The 21,238-nt window shown below is 38.4% G+C and overlaps 1 protein-coding gene across 4 annotated transcripts in view; it reads right to left on the bottom strand.

The window, feature by feature from the left end:
• Positions 1–10,521, bottom strand: part of GOPC (golgi associated PDZ and coiled-coil motif containing) — a 60,964-nt gene extending 50,443 nt beyond the window's left edge. For 3 of the 4 annotated variants that reach the window (XR_005217925.1, XM_037843443.1, XM_037843445.1), the window contains exon 1: positions 10,003–10,480. Coding sequence is in view for 3 of the 4 variants with exons in the window: in XM_037843443.1 (XP_037699371.1) it covers positions 10,003–10,290 (288 nt within the window). In the remaining variant the exon portion in view is untranslated. Of the gene's footprint in view, positions 1–10,002 lie in introns of all 4 variants that reach the window. The other variant, XM_037843446.1, reaches the window with a different exon arrangement.
• Positions 10,522–21,238: the final 10,717 nt, after the last annotated feature.

Below are 21,238 nucleotides of genomic sequence, written 5' to 3'. Positions count from 1 at the left end.
TTTCTAGTGCTCACGGAACTTTCTCCAGAATAGATCATATGCTGGGACATAAAACGAGCCTCAATAAATTTAAAAAGATTGAAATTATTCAAAGCACATTCTCTGACCACAATGGAATACAATTAGAAGTCAATAACCATCAGAGACTTAGAAAATTCACAAATACCTGGAGGTTAAACAACACACTCCTAAACAATCAGTGGGTTAAAGAAGAAATAGCAAGAGAAATTGCTAAATATATAGAGACGAATGAAAATGAGAACACAACATACCAAAACCTATGGGATGCAGCAAAAGCAGTGCTAAGGGGGAAATTTATAGCACTAAACGCATATATTAAAAAGGAAGAAAGAGCCAAAATCAAAGAACTAATGGATCAATTAAAGAAGCTAGAAAATGAACAGCAAACCAATCCTAAACCAAGTAGAAGAAAAGAAATAACAAGGATTAAAGCAGAAATAAATGACATAGAGAACAAAAAAACAATAGAGAGGATAAATATCACCAAAAGTTGGTTCTTTGAGAAGATCAACAAGATTGACAAGCCCCTAGCTAGACTGACAAAATCAAAAAGAGAGAAGACCCATATAAACAAAATAATGAATGAAAAAGGTGACATAACTGCAGATCCTGAAGAAATTAAAAAAATTATAAGAGGATATTATGAACAACTGTATGGCAACAAAGTGGATAATGTAGAGGAAATGGACAATTTCCTGGAAACATATCAACAACCTAGACTGACCAGAGAAGAAATAGAAGACCTCAACCAACCCATCACAAGCAAAGAGATCCAATCAGTCATCAAAAATCTTCCCACAAATAAATGCCCAGGGCCAGATGGCTTCACAGGGGAATTCTACCAAACTTTCCAGAAAGAACTGACACCAATCTTACTCAAACTCTTTCAAAACATTGAAGAAAACGGAACACTACCTAACTCATTTTATGAAGCTAACATCAATCTAATACCAAAACCAGGCAAAGATGCTACAAAAAAGGAAAACTACTGGCCAATCTCCCTAATGAATATAGATGCAAAAATCCTCAACAAAATACTTGCAAATCGAATCCAAAGACACATTAAAAAAATCATACACCATAACCAAGTGGGGTTCATTCCAGGCATGCAAGGATGGTTCAACATAAGAAAATCAATCAATGTATTACAACACATTAAGAAGTCAAAAGGGAAAAATCAATTGATCATCTCAATAGATGCTGAAAAAGCATTTGACAAAATCCAACATCCGTTTTTGATAAAAACACTTCAAAAGGTAGGAATTGAAGGAAACTTCCTCAACATGATAAAGAGCATATATGAAAAACCCACAGCCAGCATAGTACTCAATGGTGAGAGACTGAAAGCCTTCGCTCTAAGATCATGAACAAGAGAAAGATGCCCGCTGTCACCACTGTTATTCAACATTATGCTGGAAGTGCTAGCCACGGCTATCCGGCAAGACAAAGAAATAAAAGGCATCCAAATTGGAAAAGAAGAAGTAAAACTGTCATTGTTTGCAGATGATATGATCTTATATCTAGAAAACCCTGAGAAATCGACGATACAGCTACTAGAGCTAATAAACAAATTTAGCAAAGTAGCGGGATACAAGATTAATGCACATAAGTCAGTAATGTTTCTATATGCTAGAAATGAACAAACTGAAGAGACACTCAAGAAAAAGATACCATTTTCAATAGCAACTAAAAAAAATCAAGTACCTAGGAATAAACTTAACCAAAGATGTAAAAGACCTATACAAGGAAAACTACATAACTCTACTAAAAGAAATAGAAGGGGACCTTAAAAGATGGAAAAATATTCCATGTTCATGGATAGGAAGGCTAAATGTCATTAAGATGTCAATTCTACCCAAGCTCATCTACAGATTCAATGCAATCCCAATCAGAATTCCAACAACCTACTTTGCAGACTTGGAAAAGCTAGTTATCAAATTTATTTGGAAAGGGAAGATGCCTCGAATTGCTAAAGACACTCTAAAAAAGAAAAACGAAGTGGGAGGACTTACACTCCCTGACTTTGAAGCTTATTATAAAGCCACAGTTGCCAAAACAGCATGGTACTGGCACAAAGATAGACATATAGATCAATGGAATTGAATTGAGAATTCAGAGATAGACCCTCAGATCTATGGCCAACTGATCTTTGATAAGGCCCCCAAAGTCACCGAACTGAGCCATAATGGTCTTTTCAACAAATGGGGCTGGGAGAGTTGGATATCCATATCCAAAAGAATGAAAGAGGACCCCTACTTCACCCCCTACACAAAAATTAACTCAAAATGGACCAAAGATCTCAATATAAAAGAAAGTACCATAAAACTCCTAGAAGATAATGTAGGAAAACATCTTCAAGACCTTGTATTAGGAGGCCACTTCCTAGACTTTACACTCAAAGCACAAACAACAAAAGAGAAAATAGATAAATGGGAACTCCTCAAGCTTAGAAGTTTCTGCACCTCAAAGGAATTTCTCAAAAAGGTAAAGAGGCAGCCAACTCAATGGGAAAAAATTTTTGGAAACCATGTATCTGACAAAAGACTGATATCTTGCATATACAAAGAAATCCTACAACTCAATGACAATAGTACAGTCGGCACAATTATAAAATGGGCAAAAAATATGAAAAGACAGTTCTCTGAAGAGGAAATACAAATGGCCAAGAAACACATGAAAAAATGTTCAGCTTCACTAGCTATCAGAGAGATGCAAATTAAGACCACAATGAGATACCATCTAACACCGGTTAGAATGGCTGCCATTAAACAAACAGGAAACTACAAATGCTGGAGGGGATGTGGAGAAATTGGAACTCTTATTCATTGTTGGTGGGACTGTATAATGGTTCAGCCACTGTGGAAGTCAGTCTGGCAGTTCCTTAGAAAACTAGATATAGAGCTACCATTCGATCCAGCGATTGCACTTCTCGGTGTATACCCGGAAGATCGGAAGGCAGTGACACGAACAGATATCTGCACGCCAATGTTCATGGCAGCATTATTCACAATTGCCAAGAGATGGAAACAACCCAAATGTCCTTCAACAGATGAGTGGATAAATAAAATGTGGTATATACACACGATGGAATACTACGCGGCAGTAAGAAGGAACGATCTGGTGAAACATATGACAACATGGATGAACCTTGAAGACATAATGCTGAGCGAAATAAGCCAGGCACAAAAAGAGAAATATTATATGCTACCACTAATGTGAACTTTGAAAAATGTAAAACAAATGGTTTATAATGTAGAATGTAGGGGAACTAGCAGTAGAGAGCAATTAAGGAAGGGGGAACAATAATCCAAGAAGAACAGATAAGCTATTTAACGTTCTGGGGATGCCCAGAAATGACTATGGTCTGTTAATTTCTGATGGATATAGTAGGAACAAGTTCACAGAAATGTTGCTATATTATGTAACTTTCTTGGGGTAAAGTAGGAACATGTTGGAAGTTAAGCAGTTAGGTTAGTTGTCTTTTTCTTACTCCCTTGTTATGGTCTCTTTGAAATGTTCTTTTATTGTATGTTCGTTTTCTTTTTAACTTTTTTTTTCATACAGTTGATTTAAAAAAGAAGGGAAAGTTAAAAAAAAAAAAAAAGAAAGAAAAACAAGGAAAAAAAAAAAGATGTAGTGCCCCCTTGAGGAGCCTTTGGAGAATGCAGGGGTATTCGCCTACCCCACCTCCATGGTTGCTAAGATGACCACAGACATAGAGGACTGGTGGTTTGATGGGTTGAGCCCTCTACCATAAGTTTTACCCTTGGGAAGACGGTTGCTGCAAAGGAGAGGCTAGGCCTCCCTATATTTGTGCCTAAGAGTCTCCTCCTGAATGCCTCTTTGTTGCTCAGATGTGGCCCTCTCTCTCTGGCTAAGCCAACTTGAAAGGTGAAATCACTGCCCTCCCCCCTACATGGGATCAGACACCCAGGGGAGTGAATCTCCTTGGCAACGTAGAATATGACTCCCGGGGAAGAATGTAGACCCGGCATCGTGGGACGGAGAACATCTTCTTGACCAAAAGGGGGATGTGAAAGGAAATGAAATAAGCTTCAGTGGCAGAGAGATTCCAAAACGAGCCGAGAGTTCACTCTGGTGGGCACTCTTACGCATACTTTAGACAACCCTTTTTAGGTTTTAAAGAATTGGGGTAGCTGGTGGTGGACACCTGAAACTATCAAACTACAACCCAGAACCCATGAATCTCGAAGACAGTTGTATAAAAATGTAGCTTATGAGGGGTGACAATGGGATTGGGAAAGCCATAAGGACCACACTCCACTTTGTCTAGTTTATGGATGGATGAGTAGAAAAATAGGGGAAGGAAACAAACAGACAAAGGTACCCAGTGTTCTTTTTTACTTCAATTGCTCTTTTTCACTCTAATTATTATTCTTGTTATTCTTGTGTGTGTGCTAATGAAGGTGTCAGGGATTGATTTAGGTGATGAATGTACAACTATGTAATGGTACTGTAAACAATCGAAAGTACGATTTGTTTTGTATGACTGCGTGGTATGTGAATATATCTCAATAAGATGATGATTAAAAAAAAAAAAGAAGCAATTAGGAGACGATGATAGGAATCTGCAAAAAAAAGGATAAGGACCTTAACTCTGCACGGTGTCATAAACTGAACTCATTATCGTTCCCACCAGACCTGCTCCTCCCCCTGGACTCCTGGCCTCAGAGAATGGTACTGTATTAGTTTCCTGGGGCTGCCATAACACACTACCATAAATTAGGTGGCTTAAAACAATAGAAATTTATTCTCTCACAGTTCAGGAAGCCAGAAGTCCAAAAAAATAAAAGCGATGGCAGGTTTGGTTCCTTCTGAAGGCTCTGAGGGAGAAACCGTTCCAGGCCTCTCTTCTAGCTTCTGCTGGGTGTTGGCAATCCTCAATGTTCCTTGGCTTGGAGACACATCTCTGCTACATAGCCGTCTTCTCTGTGGCTCCTTTTCTGTCTCTTATAAGGACACTCTAATTGGATTTAGGGCTCACCCTAATCTCATACGATCTCATCTAGATCCTTACCTTAATTACATCTGCAAAGACTCTTTTTCCAAATAAGGTCACTTTCAGAGGTTCCAGGTATACAGGAATTTTGGGGGGATATTCAACTCACCACAGGTATCAACCAATATATTTCCCAAACAGAAACCTGGTATCATCCTTAACTCTTCTCCCTCACCCTTTACATTTAAGTAATTATCAAACTTGTCCTATCTACTTCCTTAATCTTCAATTTATCTTCTTTTCTTCATCTGCATTACCATTTTCATTTCAATAACATTCTATATAGCAAACTCCTCCTGCTATATAGCACTGGGTGAACCCAATTATTAGTCTCATTAATGTACTTATACCTAAACAGCTAAGTATTGCTAGACAAAGTTACAGAACAGGGCAGACTGGTTGTACCATGAATTTATGATAACTAAATATAAATATGTCCTCAACAGTGCCTGGGAGTCTTCTGATTTCTCTGGCCAACTGGCTCTATCATGCTTCTGTAGCTACTGCATAAAAACCTTTTCCACCCTCCTGAAGCTCTTATTCTCACCTACATTCAGCATTCCATCTTGGCTCCTATTTCACAGAGAAAAATGAAGCCATTCCACAAAAATCCCTCAACCTCCCACCATCTGTTCTCATATTCTCTCCCTTCCCTCTAAGTAAAACAGCTGTCCTTCTTTCAAAAGAAGGCCAGTCTCTCTGCCTCTACTCTGGATCTCATCTTCACTCAGAAATCTTACTAATGTCAATTATCCTCTTTCTCTTAAACGTTCAAGTTTTCCCTCAACAAACCAATTTCTCACTGGTTTACAAATATGTCCAAATTTATTTTTTCATTTAAAAATAAATGAAAACAATACTTCCCTTCAACCCTACACTCCCCCATTTCCAGCCATCTACCTGGCACTCACTTTCTCTTCCTTTCCTCACAAGACTTAAATGTCTGTTTGTAGAGAGATTGATTTCCCCAGTTCTGGCTTGTGGAGCCTCTTATTTTATCCCTGCAAAATATGAATAACAATAATGAACCTATTTCATATGATTGTTGTAAGAATTAAATGAATCAATACCTGCAAAAGACTTAGGATACATAGATCAATAGGTTATCATTATCATTATTAATATCTCACTTCCCATCTATCTATCCAGCCAGCACTAGACTGACACCTAGGAGTCATCATGAATTCTCGCATCCCTACATTCAAAACCCTTGCTGGATTTTATTGATTTTAACCTCTCAAGTCTTTCTTGTTCTCAACACTTTCTTCCATCTCCATTATCCTACTCCAGACTATTAACACATTATCAGATCATGATCAGAGCATCCTAACTGACTCCCTCATTCCCAAATCTTCTCCATACTACCACCAGAGTGAGCCACTCTGAACAACCTATTTAGAGGCTAGTATCTAAATGTGAGGTTACTATCTAGTTTAAAATACTTCAATGGCTTCCCATTGTTATGATAAAGCCCCAAATCAACTGCATGGCCTATAAAACCATGTAGATATGACCCCTACCAACCTGTTGTAATTAATTTGCATCCCACTTCTTTTACTCTCAATGGCAAACTTTTCAGTTCTTCAAATACACTACGTTCTTCCCTCTACTGGGAAATTGAATGATATTCCTATTTCCTGTAGCCTAATTAATTACTGTTCATCCTTTATGTCTTAGCTCAATGGTCACTTTCTAAGGCAAGCCTTCCTTCTTGACCCTTCAGAATAGGCTCTCTGTGTATCTTTCCTTCATAGCACACATCAAGCTTGCAGTTTTACATTTATGTTATTATTTCCCCCAAAATATACAAGCCCACAACAGCAATAACTATGTCTTTTGCTCTCCATTGTATTCCCACAGCTTAATATAGCACCTGGCACACGATTGGTACTTAATAAATACATACTAGATCGATATTAAACTTCCAAGTTCAATGTTGCAAAATAGCTTCACTGCCTGTTTAAAAGCAAGACAGATTTAAAGCAGTACAAGGACAGTACATCATCAGTTTATCAGCATGGCTCTAGACCAAAGTTAAAAGTTTCTCCACTGACGGTTGTGAATACTATTATCACTTTAAAAAAGAGATACTGATTTAGCAATTGCTGACGGAAAGAAGATCCCATAGGATATGTATTCTTTTGCTATTATTTTAAAGAAGGGGTGAGCAGATAGAAAACTATATTTCAAGGCAGAGAGGGGAGTTTTACTGAAGTACTCGTTCTCAACCTTTGTTTTACTCTAATACACCAACTACTGCTACTACTACAATGACTACTACTACAATCTCAATCAGTACCTGTGATTCCAGCACAGCCGTCACCAACTGGCTCACCATAGCAGGAATTCTCAAGCGGGGGGGAAGTATAAGAAAGATGTGAGTAATCAGAAATGGCAACACCTCAAAATATCCTGATATTCTCTGCCTTCCCCTTCTCCTACCCTTTTGTCCAAATATTAACTGATGGCAAGAAGCAGTCACAAGGATGTCATTTTTACTTAACTTTGAATTGTAACACACACACACACATATATATATATATATATATATATTTTTTTTTTTTTTGCAGGAAAATTGTTTCCCTACTACTAGGTTAATATGAAGCCCATTATTTATACAGGCACAATGAAAGGGCAGTAGAAGGAGCAATTTGGAAGGATACTCAAGACCAATTTAAACATATTAAAAAACACCCACAATGACTGGATCTGTGCTTTGATTATAGAAAAATATTACAGTAATATGTCTAAGGCATTACTTTATAAAATTACTGAATTTTGGCACATATTTATTATAGCAAACCATAAGCAGCCTCAAATGCTGTCTTAACGCCCACATACTTAAATCAGTAGAACTAATTCAACTGCTTACTACGAAATAAAATAGGGCAAGAAGCTGTGGGAATCTCTTCTACGTCTCAAGACCTCAGAAGACTGATAACACTATATGCAGCAATTCCTGAAATTCTGCAGATGGTTACAGCAGCAGATCTATTCTGAAAAGTACTGTGACAATGAACCTCTCTCCTTAGCAATACACAAATGATTCCATGAAAGCTGTATAAACTGCTAAGTTTGGAAAGATAAACACCACAGGCAGATAAGTCAACTGTAACTGGAAAATAAACAAACATAACAACAAATCAAGTTAAGTCCCTATTTGCTAAGCCCTTTAAATCAAGGGTTTCAAGTACGTTGAAAAAACAAGCTCATATTGTGATATGCCAGCATTTCTTTTTTTGAGAAATAATGCCATATTCTAAGCCAGGACATGGAGTCAACAGATGTAATTATAATTTCTGGGGAAAAAAAAAAGAACCAGCATTAACTTATTATACCTTTGAATACTCATCCAAAATGTTTAAAGATGAAAAAAATTAAGCACCACCTCCTACTCACAGAATGAGCCTTTCTCCAAAATTAATTTTAAATCTCACATCAAAATATCAGTGTTCAAAGTTTCCTTAAGTCATTTAAAAAATAGATACTGTTTCATTTTTTAAAAGCTGTTTATCTTCTGTAGATCCTTGTAAATGATATGAAAGTTCTCATATAGTAAAGGTTACTCTTGCTTTGTTATTTAAAGCTAAAGTACTAGTTCTAAAAACCCTAAAATGCAATTTCACTACCTGAAAAACTATCTACTAGAAATTACAACTAAACAAGAAATTGAGATATTTTCGTTTACCTAGAATAAGTGATTACCTTCATCATCAGTACTTTCATTCCAATCATTTCAAAAAGGATGCAAGAAATTAACAGTCCTTTCAGTGGAGAAGAGCCAGAAAATCTTCGCTATGCAAATAAATGCTAATCAAAGATTAATTATGCCAATTTTTAAAAATGACTGACAGGAAAAAGAATGCTGACCACTACCCAAAGAGAGAATGCATATATGATATTCATATTACTTTGGATCCAATGGGCACTCTTAATTATTATAACTGATAGCAATAATGATTTCTTAGGAAAGCTAATGTTCAAAACACATCACTGACTACCCCATTTTTACCTAATTTAAAATGAAAGACCCATCCTCTTATTTAAATTGCCTAATTAGAAAACAGTCTTTATGTAAAGTTAACCTGCCATGATTTATAAATATTGTAATAATGCCCTAATTTAGTTCTCTGAATAATGTGACAGGCTTTTTTTTTTTTTTTTTTTGAACCACCACCACTTCCATCCATACTCAGCCCCCACATTAGACACTTAAGCAAAAGATCATTGTTCACCCCCTCTCAAAACTAGATGCTGACTTTGGGAAATACAGTAAAATACAACCATATAAACCTCAATGCTAGAAGTAATTTGAATGACTGCAGGGAGCTCTGGAGGTAGCTGCCTGTAATTTAAGGACCAACTGGGGATGTAAACCGAGAAAAGTAATACTATCGTATTTATCCTCTAAATTTTCCTAAGAGCTTTGATCAAATTCCCCCTAAAAGATTCATGCATGCAGGGAATAGTATGTCTGTGTGTGACCACTGATGCTGATCAGGTATAATTAAAATAAAAATAATTAGAACTGTATCTGTTTGGTAACATACAAACCTGGGCTCATCAATGTGAAAGTTTAGCTGCAAACCTCAAATGTCAAAAGGTGGGCTGAGGTGTTCTTACATCAGTCTTGGGGCTTAAGCCCTAGGCTGTTAATGTAAAATGTACAGGGGAAGCTGTTATAATTAGTTCTCGTTTCCTGCTCATTGAGGTACTAGATTAGATGGGTGGACGACAGAACCCCAGGACATCCACACGTCGGTTTACACCCCTACTTCTCCCCTACCTTTCTGCCCTCCTTTCCTCCACACATATACACACGCATTCTCCCATCACATTCGAAGCCCAGGTGTTCCAGTGGGCAGTTTTCTGCGGTCCTTTCACTGGTGCGTGTAAATGGGATCTGACACCGCCCGGCAGCCGGGGCTTGAATGCCGCCCCCGCCAGCGCTCGCAGCTCACCTCTAGCTTGTGGTTGATTTGGGACACAGTCTGGGCTTTGTGGCAGAGCTGCGCAAAGCAAGAGCTCAGGCTGGTCATCTTCTGTCGCCCCTCATAAGTGATGTCCGCCTGGTCCGGATCGATCTCTCCCAGGAGCAGGTCCACATCGACGAATGCCTTGTCGAACTCCTTCTCCAGCACCTCCAGCCATCGGAACATGGATACTCCGCCGGGGGAGACCCCCACGGCGCAGGAGGCGCCCCCCGGGCCCCCACCGGCCCCCGCCGGGCACTGGCCGCCCGCCGACATGGCGCCGTCGAGGGCCTCCCCCGTCTGCTCTGACTCCTGCGCGAGGGGAACTGCTGGGACTGCGGAGATCCCCGCGCACGCACGCTCTGTCGGCCCACTCCCTTCCCCTCGAGGGGCCAACACCGGCAAAGCAGCCACAGACTGGCAGGAACAGCGAGGCTGAAGCGACGACCGTGGCACACGGAAGACACTGCCCGCCCCAACTCCCGGGCCCGCTCCCGCTGCGCATGCGTCGCGAAGAGCTGGGCGGCCGGGAAGGATGAAATGGGCGGGGCTAGGAAGCGACGTTGGCCTATGATAGGTCTCTACTTGGGTCCGGCCTGTCAGCGACCATCTTGGCGACTGGCAAACTCCAGCTCGGGTCTCCGAGCAACAGGCGTGCGGTGTGTGCTTCCAAGTTGGAAAGGCCCGAGGAAGAGAAGGGTATCCACGTCGTAGAAAGGAACGGCTCCCACCGGTTTGACTTCACAGTGGGCAGAAACCCTTCTAAAATCGACCGAGAAAGTTGCTGCGGTGATGTCCAGGGGGCAGAAAAGGGACAACTAGGAATGGCGATATGAGCATGCGCAATGGCCACGTTTTATCTTTTCCTCCAGTTCCTGGTTAGGGTGGGTGGAGCGAGATAGACATACTGTCTATTCTTGTAAACTAGGCCGTGAATACTGGTTGGGTGCTGGGTAACGCTGGGTTGATGATGAGAGCGGCTGACCAGGTTTTGCTGAATAAATAGACCTTTTAGTCTCGTGATTAACAAGCAGGCAGGCCTGGGTTCAGAAGTTGCCCCCTTTCACATCCTAGCTGCAACACCATGGTTGTATTATTTAACTCCGGAGTCTCAATTTCCAGAATTTATTTTACGTAGTAATAAGGTAAAATGCTTAGCACCATGGCACTAAGTATTAGCTTGGCACATGGTATTAGCTTATATTGTTACACCACAGGTCATACATTTCTAAAGCAACTATTTTAAAAAGGTATAAGTGTTCAAGGAATCACTTTTTATTATTTCAAAGACTGGTAGTGTTCCTGCACATAGCATTTCAGTAAAACGAAACAATTTACGTGGATATCCCTAAGGAGTGGCTTATTACCATGTACCATTATGGTTCACTTGGTGATTTCTTTTGGAAACCATACATTGGACTACAAAACGATTGTGTATATGTGTGTGTGTGCATATATGTTTATATATGCAAATCAATCGCAGTGCTTTTACTGCCAGGTCTTAAGCTGAAAGTGAAGAAAGCACTCAAAGGCATTCTAGTACTATATTTAGTATTGTTCTTAGTCTTTATGAAGATTCAAGTATTCATACATACATTGAATGCCAAACCCTGTGGAAAAATTGGGAACACATGACCCTCACTCAAGCAGAGCTCATAGACTCATGAGGCTACTAACCTTCACAGTTACAAATTTAATACGATTTTTGCAGTACCTTTGTGAGTGTTTAACAACTGCTCTCTTTACTGTTCACTGTCATCTTTCTTTAGCTTCAAGAGTAACCCTGTCCTGGAAAGGGAAGGAGAAATCAGTCTGATTAGAACGGACTTGTAGGAACTATCTCTTCTGCGTTGCGTAGGGGAATATTTTTCTGGCTAACTACAGACTTTTCCCTGCTCCGTTGACAGGACAGACTTCCAATTAATCATTACCCAAAGCCCAGACTGTGTGGCCCCTGCCAAAACCAACAAGGAGCAAGAAATCACAGCTTTAGTTTTCTCTCTGGGTATAGGCAGGCTGATGAGCATCAGTCAAAATGGTCCTTTGGCTTTAGCATACTTAGTTAAGCAAAATGAACTGGGAGAACCTTGTCCTGAGCTAAACTAGGCAGCTTCACACAGGTTTTAATACACATTTTAATACACAATAATATAAAACAAAAACTTGCATCTTTCCCACTCCCTTCCAAAATTTTCATCTGCAGTGTACACAAAGACATCATTACTACAACTACTCAGGTCCCAGCCACCTTCTCTACAGTTAATGTAGTTAGCAATGAATTTTCAGGACTTGGAAGTAAAAAAAATTTGAAATGGGGGTGGGGGACATACACAGAATCACAATACTAATGCTAATAGCTATCAATTATTGAGTTCTTGCTATGTGTTAGCATTACTCTATTTGTTTACATCTTTGATCATTTTATCACTGTTTTCCTGAGTTATAGTAAATCCAAGACACACAACTGGAAAGTGACTGAGCTGAGACTGCAGTCTAGGTGCCGTTTTCTCCAAAGCCTTTGCTGTCAACCATGGGGAAGAGGAGGAATGAGAGAATCCACTTCTTGTGTGTGTTACCAGTATAATAAAATGGCAAACCAGTCCAATTATAAGCCCAATACAAATTTATTAACATCTAAGAAAAATTACAAAAATAGTCACTGTTAATACTCATTTTTATTGCATATGGACCACACCTGAAAATAAATTTCATTTCTTTTAAAAGTATGTCATTCAACTTCTTGCTGTACTGTGTGTGTGTGGCCAAAGAGCATTGTAAGTGTGTATGTGTGCTCTAATTGTTGGTGACTCCCCCCATTTTCAGCATTGCAGAACCCAGTTCTATTTCTGTTACAATCTTTGCAGCTCCAACAAGTCATACCCTCTGTACCTCAGGATGCTTTCATCTTCTATTGTCCTTTCTCATTACCATGCTACGTGTTTGCCATTTTGGTACTATGTGACTAGTTGGAGTACCTTTATGTAGACATGTCATCTGCCCACCTTGACTGGAGTTTTTTAATTCTGCATGCCGCAGCCAGACATGGATGTGAAAAGCAGGGTTTAATGTTCAAGTGCTGCCATCTGTTGTCAGTTTGCTCTATCTACATAATTGCCTTATCTTGACCTCCTCTGGAATTGTATGTAATCCCGATACTTGTGGGATTTGTTTTCTCAGATATAATAAAGTCATAATGTTTCTATTTGCATTTAGATTGGCAGAAACCTCCACTAACTGTCTCATGAATTATGCTTATGTGATTTTTTTTTAATTCTGAAATTCTCACATAGCTTAAATGCTATAGACTTGTTTTAAGAAATTTATCTCCATAGAGTTTTGCGAAAAAGTATTACTGAGAATAAATAGGGTGGGGGCTGAGGAAATTGGGGAAAGGGGGGCGAAAGCTAAAAATTTCTTTGGTAGGTACTGGTAATTAGCTGTGGTTCAAACACTGATAGAGCACCATGAAATGCGAAGGCACTGGAATGAATAGAGACATATAAGATCCACCCGGGCCTGGGAGGGAGGGAAACTACCATTCACTGAACTCTACTGTGTGCCAGACCCTATACTAAGCTTCACCCATTGCCTTTAATCTCTAATAAACCTGCAAGGAGAAAGGAAAAGGGATCCAAGGGTCAAGAATTGATGTTCAATATACCATATATCAAGACCTTTGCAAGGCAATTTATATTCATTAGCTCCTTAACAACACTATGGGAAAGGTTTTATTATTTACATTTCACAAATGGGGTTACTAGTCCTCAGAGAAGTTTCAGTTGGCAGGTCAGCAACCAAATCCAAGTCTGGCTGATGACAAAACTGACTTTATGTATCCATACATCCCATGTCTGCGTCTCTCTCCTTTGTGGGAATATTTTTTAAGATCTCCATCTTTCTTTCCTGGGACTCTGTGTGTGTCTCTCTTGGTAGTTCTTTCTATGTTCCCCTATTTATCTCTGCCCTTCTTTCTCCTCCTTTTGGCACTCTTCCTTAATTAACCACTAAATAGACATTAAATATATTTTTGTTTGTTGCAATTATCAAATGTTACTTGTTCTTTGTTCTTAGTTATAAAATGAGGAAATGGAATGCATTATTTTTTACCCATATTATTTCCTTGATTATTCGTTATATAATCTCCTTGATTTTATTTTCTCCTGTTTTTAAGGGGCTCCTGATAAAGAATGTCTCTCTGCTTCTGTGATGGGCAGTACCTAACAAAGAGGAAAAGATGAAGATGTTTCTTAGTCCCAGAAAAATAAGGTGTTTTTTTTTTTTTCCTGAAAAGTTTGGTGTAAGGCAGGATTTTTTTGTTAAAGACGAAATACTAATGGACTATTTAAAGGAGCCTATGATCACACCTCTGTGTAAAAAATCATCTTTGGAGAATATGTAAAACTATATGTAATAATGGAGAAATTTAAATAGAAATGGGGAGGGGGAAAAGGAAGTCAAGATGCAGCTAAGGAGAGAAGGAAACCAAGAAAGATTATGGAAATGGCAGAAAGAAAAAAGTAGTAGATGGGACCTAGGCCCTTGAACTGCCAGATAGGGAACTTCTTATGGCTTAAATGTTTATGAGAAATAAAAGTAAAATAACTTCTTTGTAGTAACAGGTGATGGTAAAGGTGAAAGTTGAGTGCACAGGTCTATAGGTTCTTATCCTGACACCCTGACACCATCCTGGCTTAGTGATCTGTAACTCCCATGAATTATGTGACTATTTTGGGGTAATGTGTGGTTCTGTGAATTTTCCTAGGGAAATGCTCGATACTTCTTTCAAATTCTGGAAAGGGACATGTTCTTAATCCATTCCTGTGGTTGTGAACCCATTATAAATAGGAATTTTTGAAGATTTGTTTAGTTAAGGTGTGGCCAACTGAATCAAGATGAGTCTTAATCCTATGACCAGACATCTGATAAAGGGAAAGCCATGGGGGAGTAGCTGGAAGTCAAGGGGAACCCTGAAGAGAAAGAAGAGGACATCACCCTGTGACAGGAAAGCCAAAGAATCCCAAAGATAACTAGCCTGTCAGAATACTACAGATTCTGGGAAGAAGCGAGTCTTCCAACCTCCAAAACTGTGAGCCAATAAATTTCTATAGATTAATCCAGCTCATTGAATGGTATCTATTATAGCAGCATGGAAAACTAAGGCAGGTCCACAACTTCAAAAAAGTTTAGGAACAGCTGTTTATTTGACAAACTGCAAAAAGGTAATTTTCCTACTTTTCTTTATCTTCCCCAACCCTGCAACACTTAATCCCCTTCTCCCACCCAGGTCCATTATGTAGGCCAAAAATGTAGGAAGATCTCTTTCCTTGAGGGCTTAGGATTAAAACTTCTGCCATTAAACAAGTGCTTTTGATCATCATAAACATTTGTATGATGAATGAAGAAAGTAAAGGAGAATCCATTACCATTTTACTTGAGCAATGCAGAAAACATATTAGACTATTTTATTTATATTTATTATTTATATTTATAATTCACATTTACTAAGAGTTTGAAATTTTCAGAAGACATGTTAACATAACTTAGAGGATTTCAAAGTAATTTATAAGCCTCAGACTCCTTCAGATCATTTCTTTTAGATTATACAAATGGGACAACTGCTTGCAGTCTTGTTTTTATAATTTGAGAATTTTGGTTGCAGTGATTTAGGATTAGCTCAGATACTTCCTCCTCCAGAAAGCCTTCCTTCTTTCTCCTCATGTAGAACTAAAGACTCCATCCCTTTTAGAATAGCCAAATATATTTTCATATTGGCTCAGGAGTTAAGGATATCTAAAAAATACATGTTAGTTTTTAAAATTCAAGAAAGATGTTTCCCAAGCTAAAGAGAAAGATTTATTTAATGATGATCTGGTTGATTTGATGAATAAATACAGCATCAGAGGCTTCAAAAATTATTTTACCTAGTCTATCGTTAAAATTTACTAGATAACCACAAAGTCATTCCTACATTTTATATGGTTTACCAAACCTAAAAATCAAACATAAAAAAAGACAGTTTTAAAACAATCCTTGCTACTATATTTGTATTCCCTATTCTCTCAAGGACTGGCTAAAACTAGTTTTCCATTGTTACCTGTTACCTATCTGCATTCTTCATTCACCCTTTCCCACAGCACCAGGTTAGGTTCCACATTATCTAAAACCAGCCTTTTTCAACAATGCTATCAGAGTTTACTAGTCATTGATTCTTCCTCTTTCATCCAGTGTCAAGCACTGCTTATTTCTGATTGTCAGACTTTATAGATTAAACACAGACTCCCCTTAGCAGCCTGTGGTTTAGGGTTCTTATAGATTAGTTGAGCAAGGTTTCCCAGAAGAGTTGCATTCCAAATGTCCTTCAACAATTATCTTTTCTATGCACATAGATTAAAAAGTATAAGGATACTTTTAATGATATAATTAGAATTTTTATAGTCTTCTAAATTAACAAGTTCAGAAAAGTATAGGTGAAGCAATTACACAAAAAGTCATGTCACTTAGGACAATTGCTAGATGTAAAAATGTGTTGTCCCCAGTTGATTGTAATTCATTCAACTCTCATTTGGCTTTTGTGGCCATGGTGAGCAGAAGGAGCGAGGATGAGAGGACTTCTTATAAATGGGATGCTGTCCATATTTGAGCCCTTTCCTCTATTTAAGGAATTTCATAGCTTATGTGACTTGGTGAGAGAGGGAATCCTCCTCCTACAATGAATTGAAAATGCCAGATGATCACTGTATCAGCTCTTTGTCAACTGTGGCATAGGCTTATGACCTAGACGCTAACCAGAATCACCCATCTGCAATTTTTAATCTGGAGATAGTGAGGAGAGGAGGCAGGAATCAGGAGAATGGAGGGATGGGGACAGTGGAGGTGGAGTGGAGGTAGCATCATTCAGTCTCAGTAGCATTTGTGACGTGGTGGTATCCAGTTTCTCATTCAGTAGTGGAGGTCAGGGCATCTGTGTCCTGTGGTGTTGCAGTATCCTCACTAGATGGAGGTGTGATTTTGTTTCTTTATTCTTGCCTGTTCACACATTTGGTTCTCCAGGCTTTCACACAATTCTGTGTGCTACCCAATATTCTTTCAACAGATTCCTTTTCTGCTTAAGTTAGCCAGAATTTGTTTCTGTTGCTTGCAACTCATAACCTTAACAGATGCAACTGTTATTTATTAATACCTTGCTTTTTGTCCATGGACTTGATATGACTTAATTTCATCTATACTGTTCTGTAAAGCAGGAATTATTTCCCCCTTTTGATCTTTGTTCCATAAGAAAAAAAAAAATAGTTCATAGAGGCTAAGTAGCAGTTTATTTTTCTGTTTTATATCAAATTTATGCTCTTTGTACAACATTCTTACTCCAGAAGAAACAAACAAATTTTGTAAGAATCATGTTCACAATTTATTTTTTATTCTTTAAAATTTTCTCTTTTTTCACCAGAGAGATCTTCATAAATAAAAATCTTCAGTTTAGCCCTGTATAGTAGGAATCAGGAGCTGATGCTTCTAGCCCAGGTCAGGGTGAACTTGGGTTGGTTGGTTACTTCTCTGGGATTCAGTGTCCTTACCTGTAACAGGAAAAAGGGTGTGGGATTACATTATCTCTAAGGTCCCTTCCAATCCTGATACCCTGTGAAATTAATAAAAATTCATCATCGTGCCCAAAACAAAGTTAAATCCTCCTTTTATCCACCACAGGACTACTCCTTAAAAAGAGATTTCTGCAAACTTCTCTATCCTGGTATAATATCCCTTCTATCACAATCACCCCCAAAATACTGTATACAAGATATTAGGTGACTTCAGGGTTTAGACCAATTATTTCTTACCTTTGCTTTTAATAAACCAAGGAAGGCCAATATCCATTGTATGGAGGCACACATTTGTATTTGTTGCAGGGTTTCTTAACAACAGCAATACTGACATTTTGGACCACATAATTCTTCGTTGGGATGGGGTTGGGGGCTGTCCTGTGCACTGTAGAGTGTTTAGCAGCATCCCCGGCCTTTACTCACTAGATGCCAGTAGCACAGCCAACTCCCACCTCTGCCCTTTTATGACAATCAAAAATGTCTCCAGACATTGCCAAATTGCCCTGGTTGAGAACCACTTGTTTATAGGAAGGAAAGAAGGGAGGGAGGGAAGAAGGGAGGGAAGAAGGAAAAAGAGAATAATAAAGAATGCCAGTGAGGGACAACCCTGGTTTAAGACATAAATGTAATCCAATCCAAATTCAAATACAAAGCATATTCCCTGGGATTGCTATTTTTCTGGTAATGAAAGTCTAAACTAGGTTCTGAGCTATGTTTGAACAGCATTGCTGGGTGAGTCATTGAGTTTCCATACTTGACCCAAGTCCCTTTACTCAATTTCCCCTTGCCCAAGGAAACCAAGTAATAGTGGCACGATAAGGTGTTAAGTGCTCTGGAGAAAAGCATGGTGTGGTGGTTTGAAGCTGTGCATACCCCAGAAAAACATGTTCTCAAATTAATCCATTCCTGTGGGTATGAACCCATTGTAAGTAGGACCTTTTGATGAGGCTACTTCAGTTAAGGTGCGACCCACTTCCTACAGGATGGGTCTTAATCCTGTTACTGGAGTCCTTTATAGATGGAGTGAACACAGAAAGAGAAAGCTGTGGAAGCAAGAAGCGGCAATCTATGAAACCTGGAAGAGAAGGGAGAGACCAGCAGACACTGCCATGTGCCTTGCCATCTGGCAGAGGAGCCAAGGATTGCTGGCAGCTGGTCTTCAGGAAAAAGCATCGCCTGGATGAAGCCTTGATTTGGATAATTCACAGCCTCAAGTAAGCTAATAAATTCCCATTGTTTAAGCCAACCCATTTCATGGTATTTGCTTTGAACAGCCTAGGAAACTGAAACACATGGCATACCTCACTCTTAGGCTTAGGTTCCCACAAGCTCAAGGGCTAAAATCCCAAGCTGTAGCTGGAGGACTTCACATCCATGGTCTTTGGTCAACATGAGAAAACTACAAAGTCAGCAGAAAGTGAACTAGAAGCCAAGCAATGGTCACAGCTCCTGTGGCCACTTCCTAGTACAACATAAATATAAAGGGGCCTGTGACTTCAAAGTACTTCAAAGAGCAAGTACAGCAAAATATGCATGGCCTTCAAAAATCCAGGCTGGAGAGACTCCAGTACCTTTGTATTATACTTTTTCTGTGGTTTATAGTATCAACAAGACTCTGTCTTCTATCAGAAAGAAAGTTGACTTCTTGGCTTAACCCTAAATAGGTAGGTGTATTCTGGGGAACATACTAATCTTTTATTCTTCTAAACATTCTCAAACTTTTTTCTGACCAAAGCTATTTATATTTATAATGGTAAAATTTGGGAACAAGCTGAAAATCCAGCAGTTAGAAAACAGTGAATCAAATTATGGACAATACCCTTGGTGGAATATTATTTAGATATTTAAAATTATATTTATGAAGACTATGAAATAATACAGAAAAATATTATAATACTAAAAAAAGCAGAACATAAAATTTTATATAAGTATGTTTACAATCTGATAAAATAAAACTATTCACCATGTAAAATAGTAATATTTTACAGGTAATGCCAAAACTGCAGTAAAACAACAGAAATAGCATGGAAAAAACAGAGAGAGTATAATTTCAAGGCTCGATCAAAGAAAATAGAATTCTGTTGCCACCAACATAGGATAGAAAATGAAACATCACTATGTTGCATAACAAAAAAATTGCTGTCATTGATGGTGAATGAGGGAACAGGCTTTTGTAGGCATTTCAGTTTAGGTAATTGAATATGAATTTACCTTTTCAGCAATAGAGAAGAAAAAGTGTTCAATAATTATTTCTGTGTTGTCTTTTCAAAACAAACACAAAAACCTAGGCATAGAGACTGGAAATATAATGTTTAACTTCAGGGTGGAATTAAAGGTGATGGTGATTTTTTTTTTCCTTCTTGCTGTTTTTCCTACATTTTCCAGATTTTATTTTATTGAGCATTATTTTGATGTTTGAAACTTTTTTTTAATTTTCAAAATAATTGTGTTGCTAAGAAAAAGAAATAAAGTTTGTTGAGAGTCAGAATATTGACCAAAAAGGAAACTACTTACTGCACCTTGTCTCTGATAGTCAAAGAAAAGCAAAAATATAAGAAAAGAAGAGCAGAAAAGTCTTTTAATAAAAGCACACTGAAATCCTTATTCTGGAAATAAAATGGATTGATTATTAGATCAGAGAAACTTTTGGTTTCAAATCCATAGCAAAGAGAGGTGAGGTTAAAGAGGAGATGAGAGAAGCTTTTCAATATTACAAAGGGTTTCTTCAGAGCAACCTGCTGAGGCTGACTGGCTTGGAGAAACGTAGTTGTTCCTCTTGTGGAGAGAGGCCTTTTCCACATAACCTTTTGCTTAAAATGCTCCCAAAGTCCTAAACTGGATGAACACAGAAAGACAAAAAAAACACACAATAAAGGAGTGTCCTAGACTAGTGAAGCTTTCCTCTCTATCATCTGTCTGGTTTCATAACTGAGAAGTTTCTCTGAAGAAACTGGAGGCCTATTTTTCTATTATTATAAATAGATGAAGCTAATACACCCAAAAGCAATATTTTTGAATGATAAAAATTTTCTAAATGTGATATTTGGGTGGGTCAAATGATAAACTGAAAAAGGTCTTCATGGCTCCAAATATTACTACATTATGCCACATTGTTTAGTAGCATAAATGTTACTAAAATACCACCACCAATTAAAAAAAGGGGGGGGGGACTTGCCTATTTACTCTTACTAGTTAATGTGAGAAGAAAACACCTGTCTGTTTCAGTCCTGCAAAAATGGTTTTAATTTAGGGTCACAGAAAATTCAAAGGTTTTATAGCCCACTATAAAACAACTCTTTTTCTTTTCCCACTAATTCCCTAGTGTCACATTTAACAAAACAAGGAAACTACAGATAATAGAGGTGTTTGCAGATTAGCTTTCCAAGCCATAAATAACATGGGGTTTTGCTCACCTACAAATATTAAAGCAGCTTATCAATGTTTAAGCCCCTTCCTCTTTGTAATGGTTGCTAACATTTTAACCCAAGCAAATTAAGAATTTTTTCTTTCCTGTCCTCTTACATTGACAGAGTACACATTCATAAGATTCTATTATCAGATTTCATGGTATAAAGCCTGCGACATCACCCAAACACCTGCCTGCTACCTGAGAGCCTTGCTTTTGGAAG

Source organism: Choloepus didactylus, chromosome 7 (genome assembly GCF_015220235.1).
Source record: "Choloepus didactylus isolate mChoDid1 chromosome 7, mChoDid1.pri, whole genome shotgun sequence".
In the NCBI taxonomy this organism is placed as follows: domain Eukaryota; kingdom Metazoa; phylum Chordata; class Mammalia; order Pilosa; family Megalonychidae; genus Choloepus; species Choloepus didactylus.
This window is presented reverse-complemented; position numbering and strand designations above follow the sequence as displayed.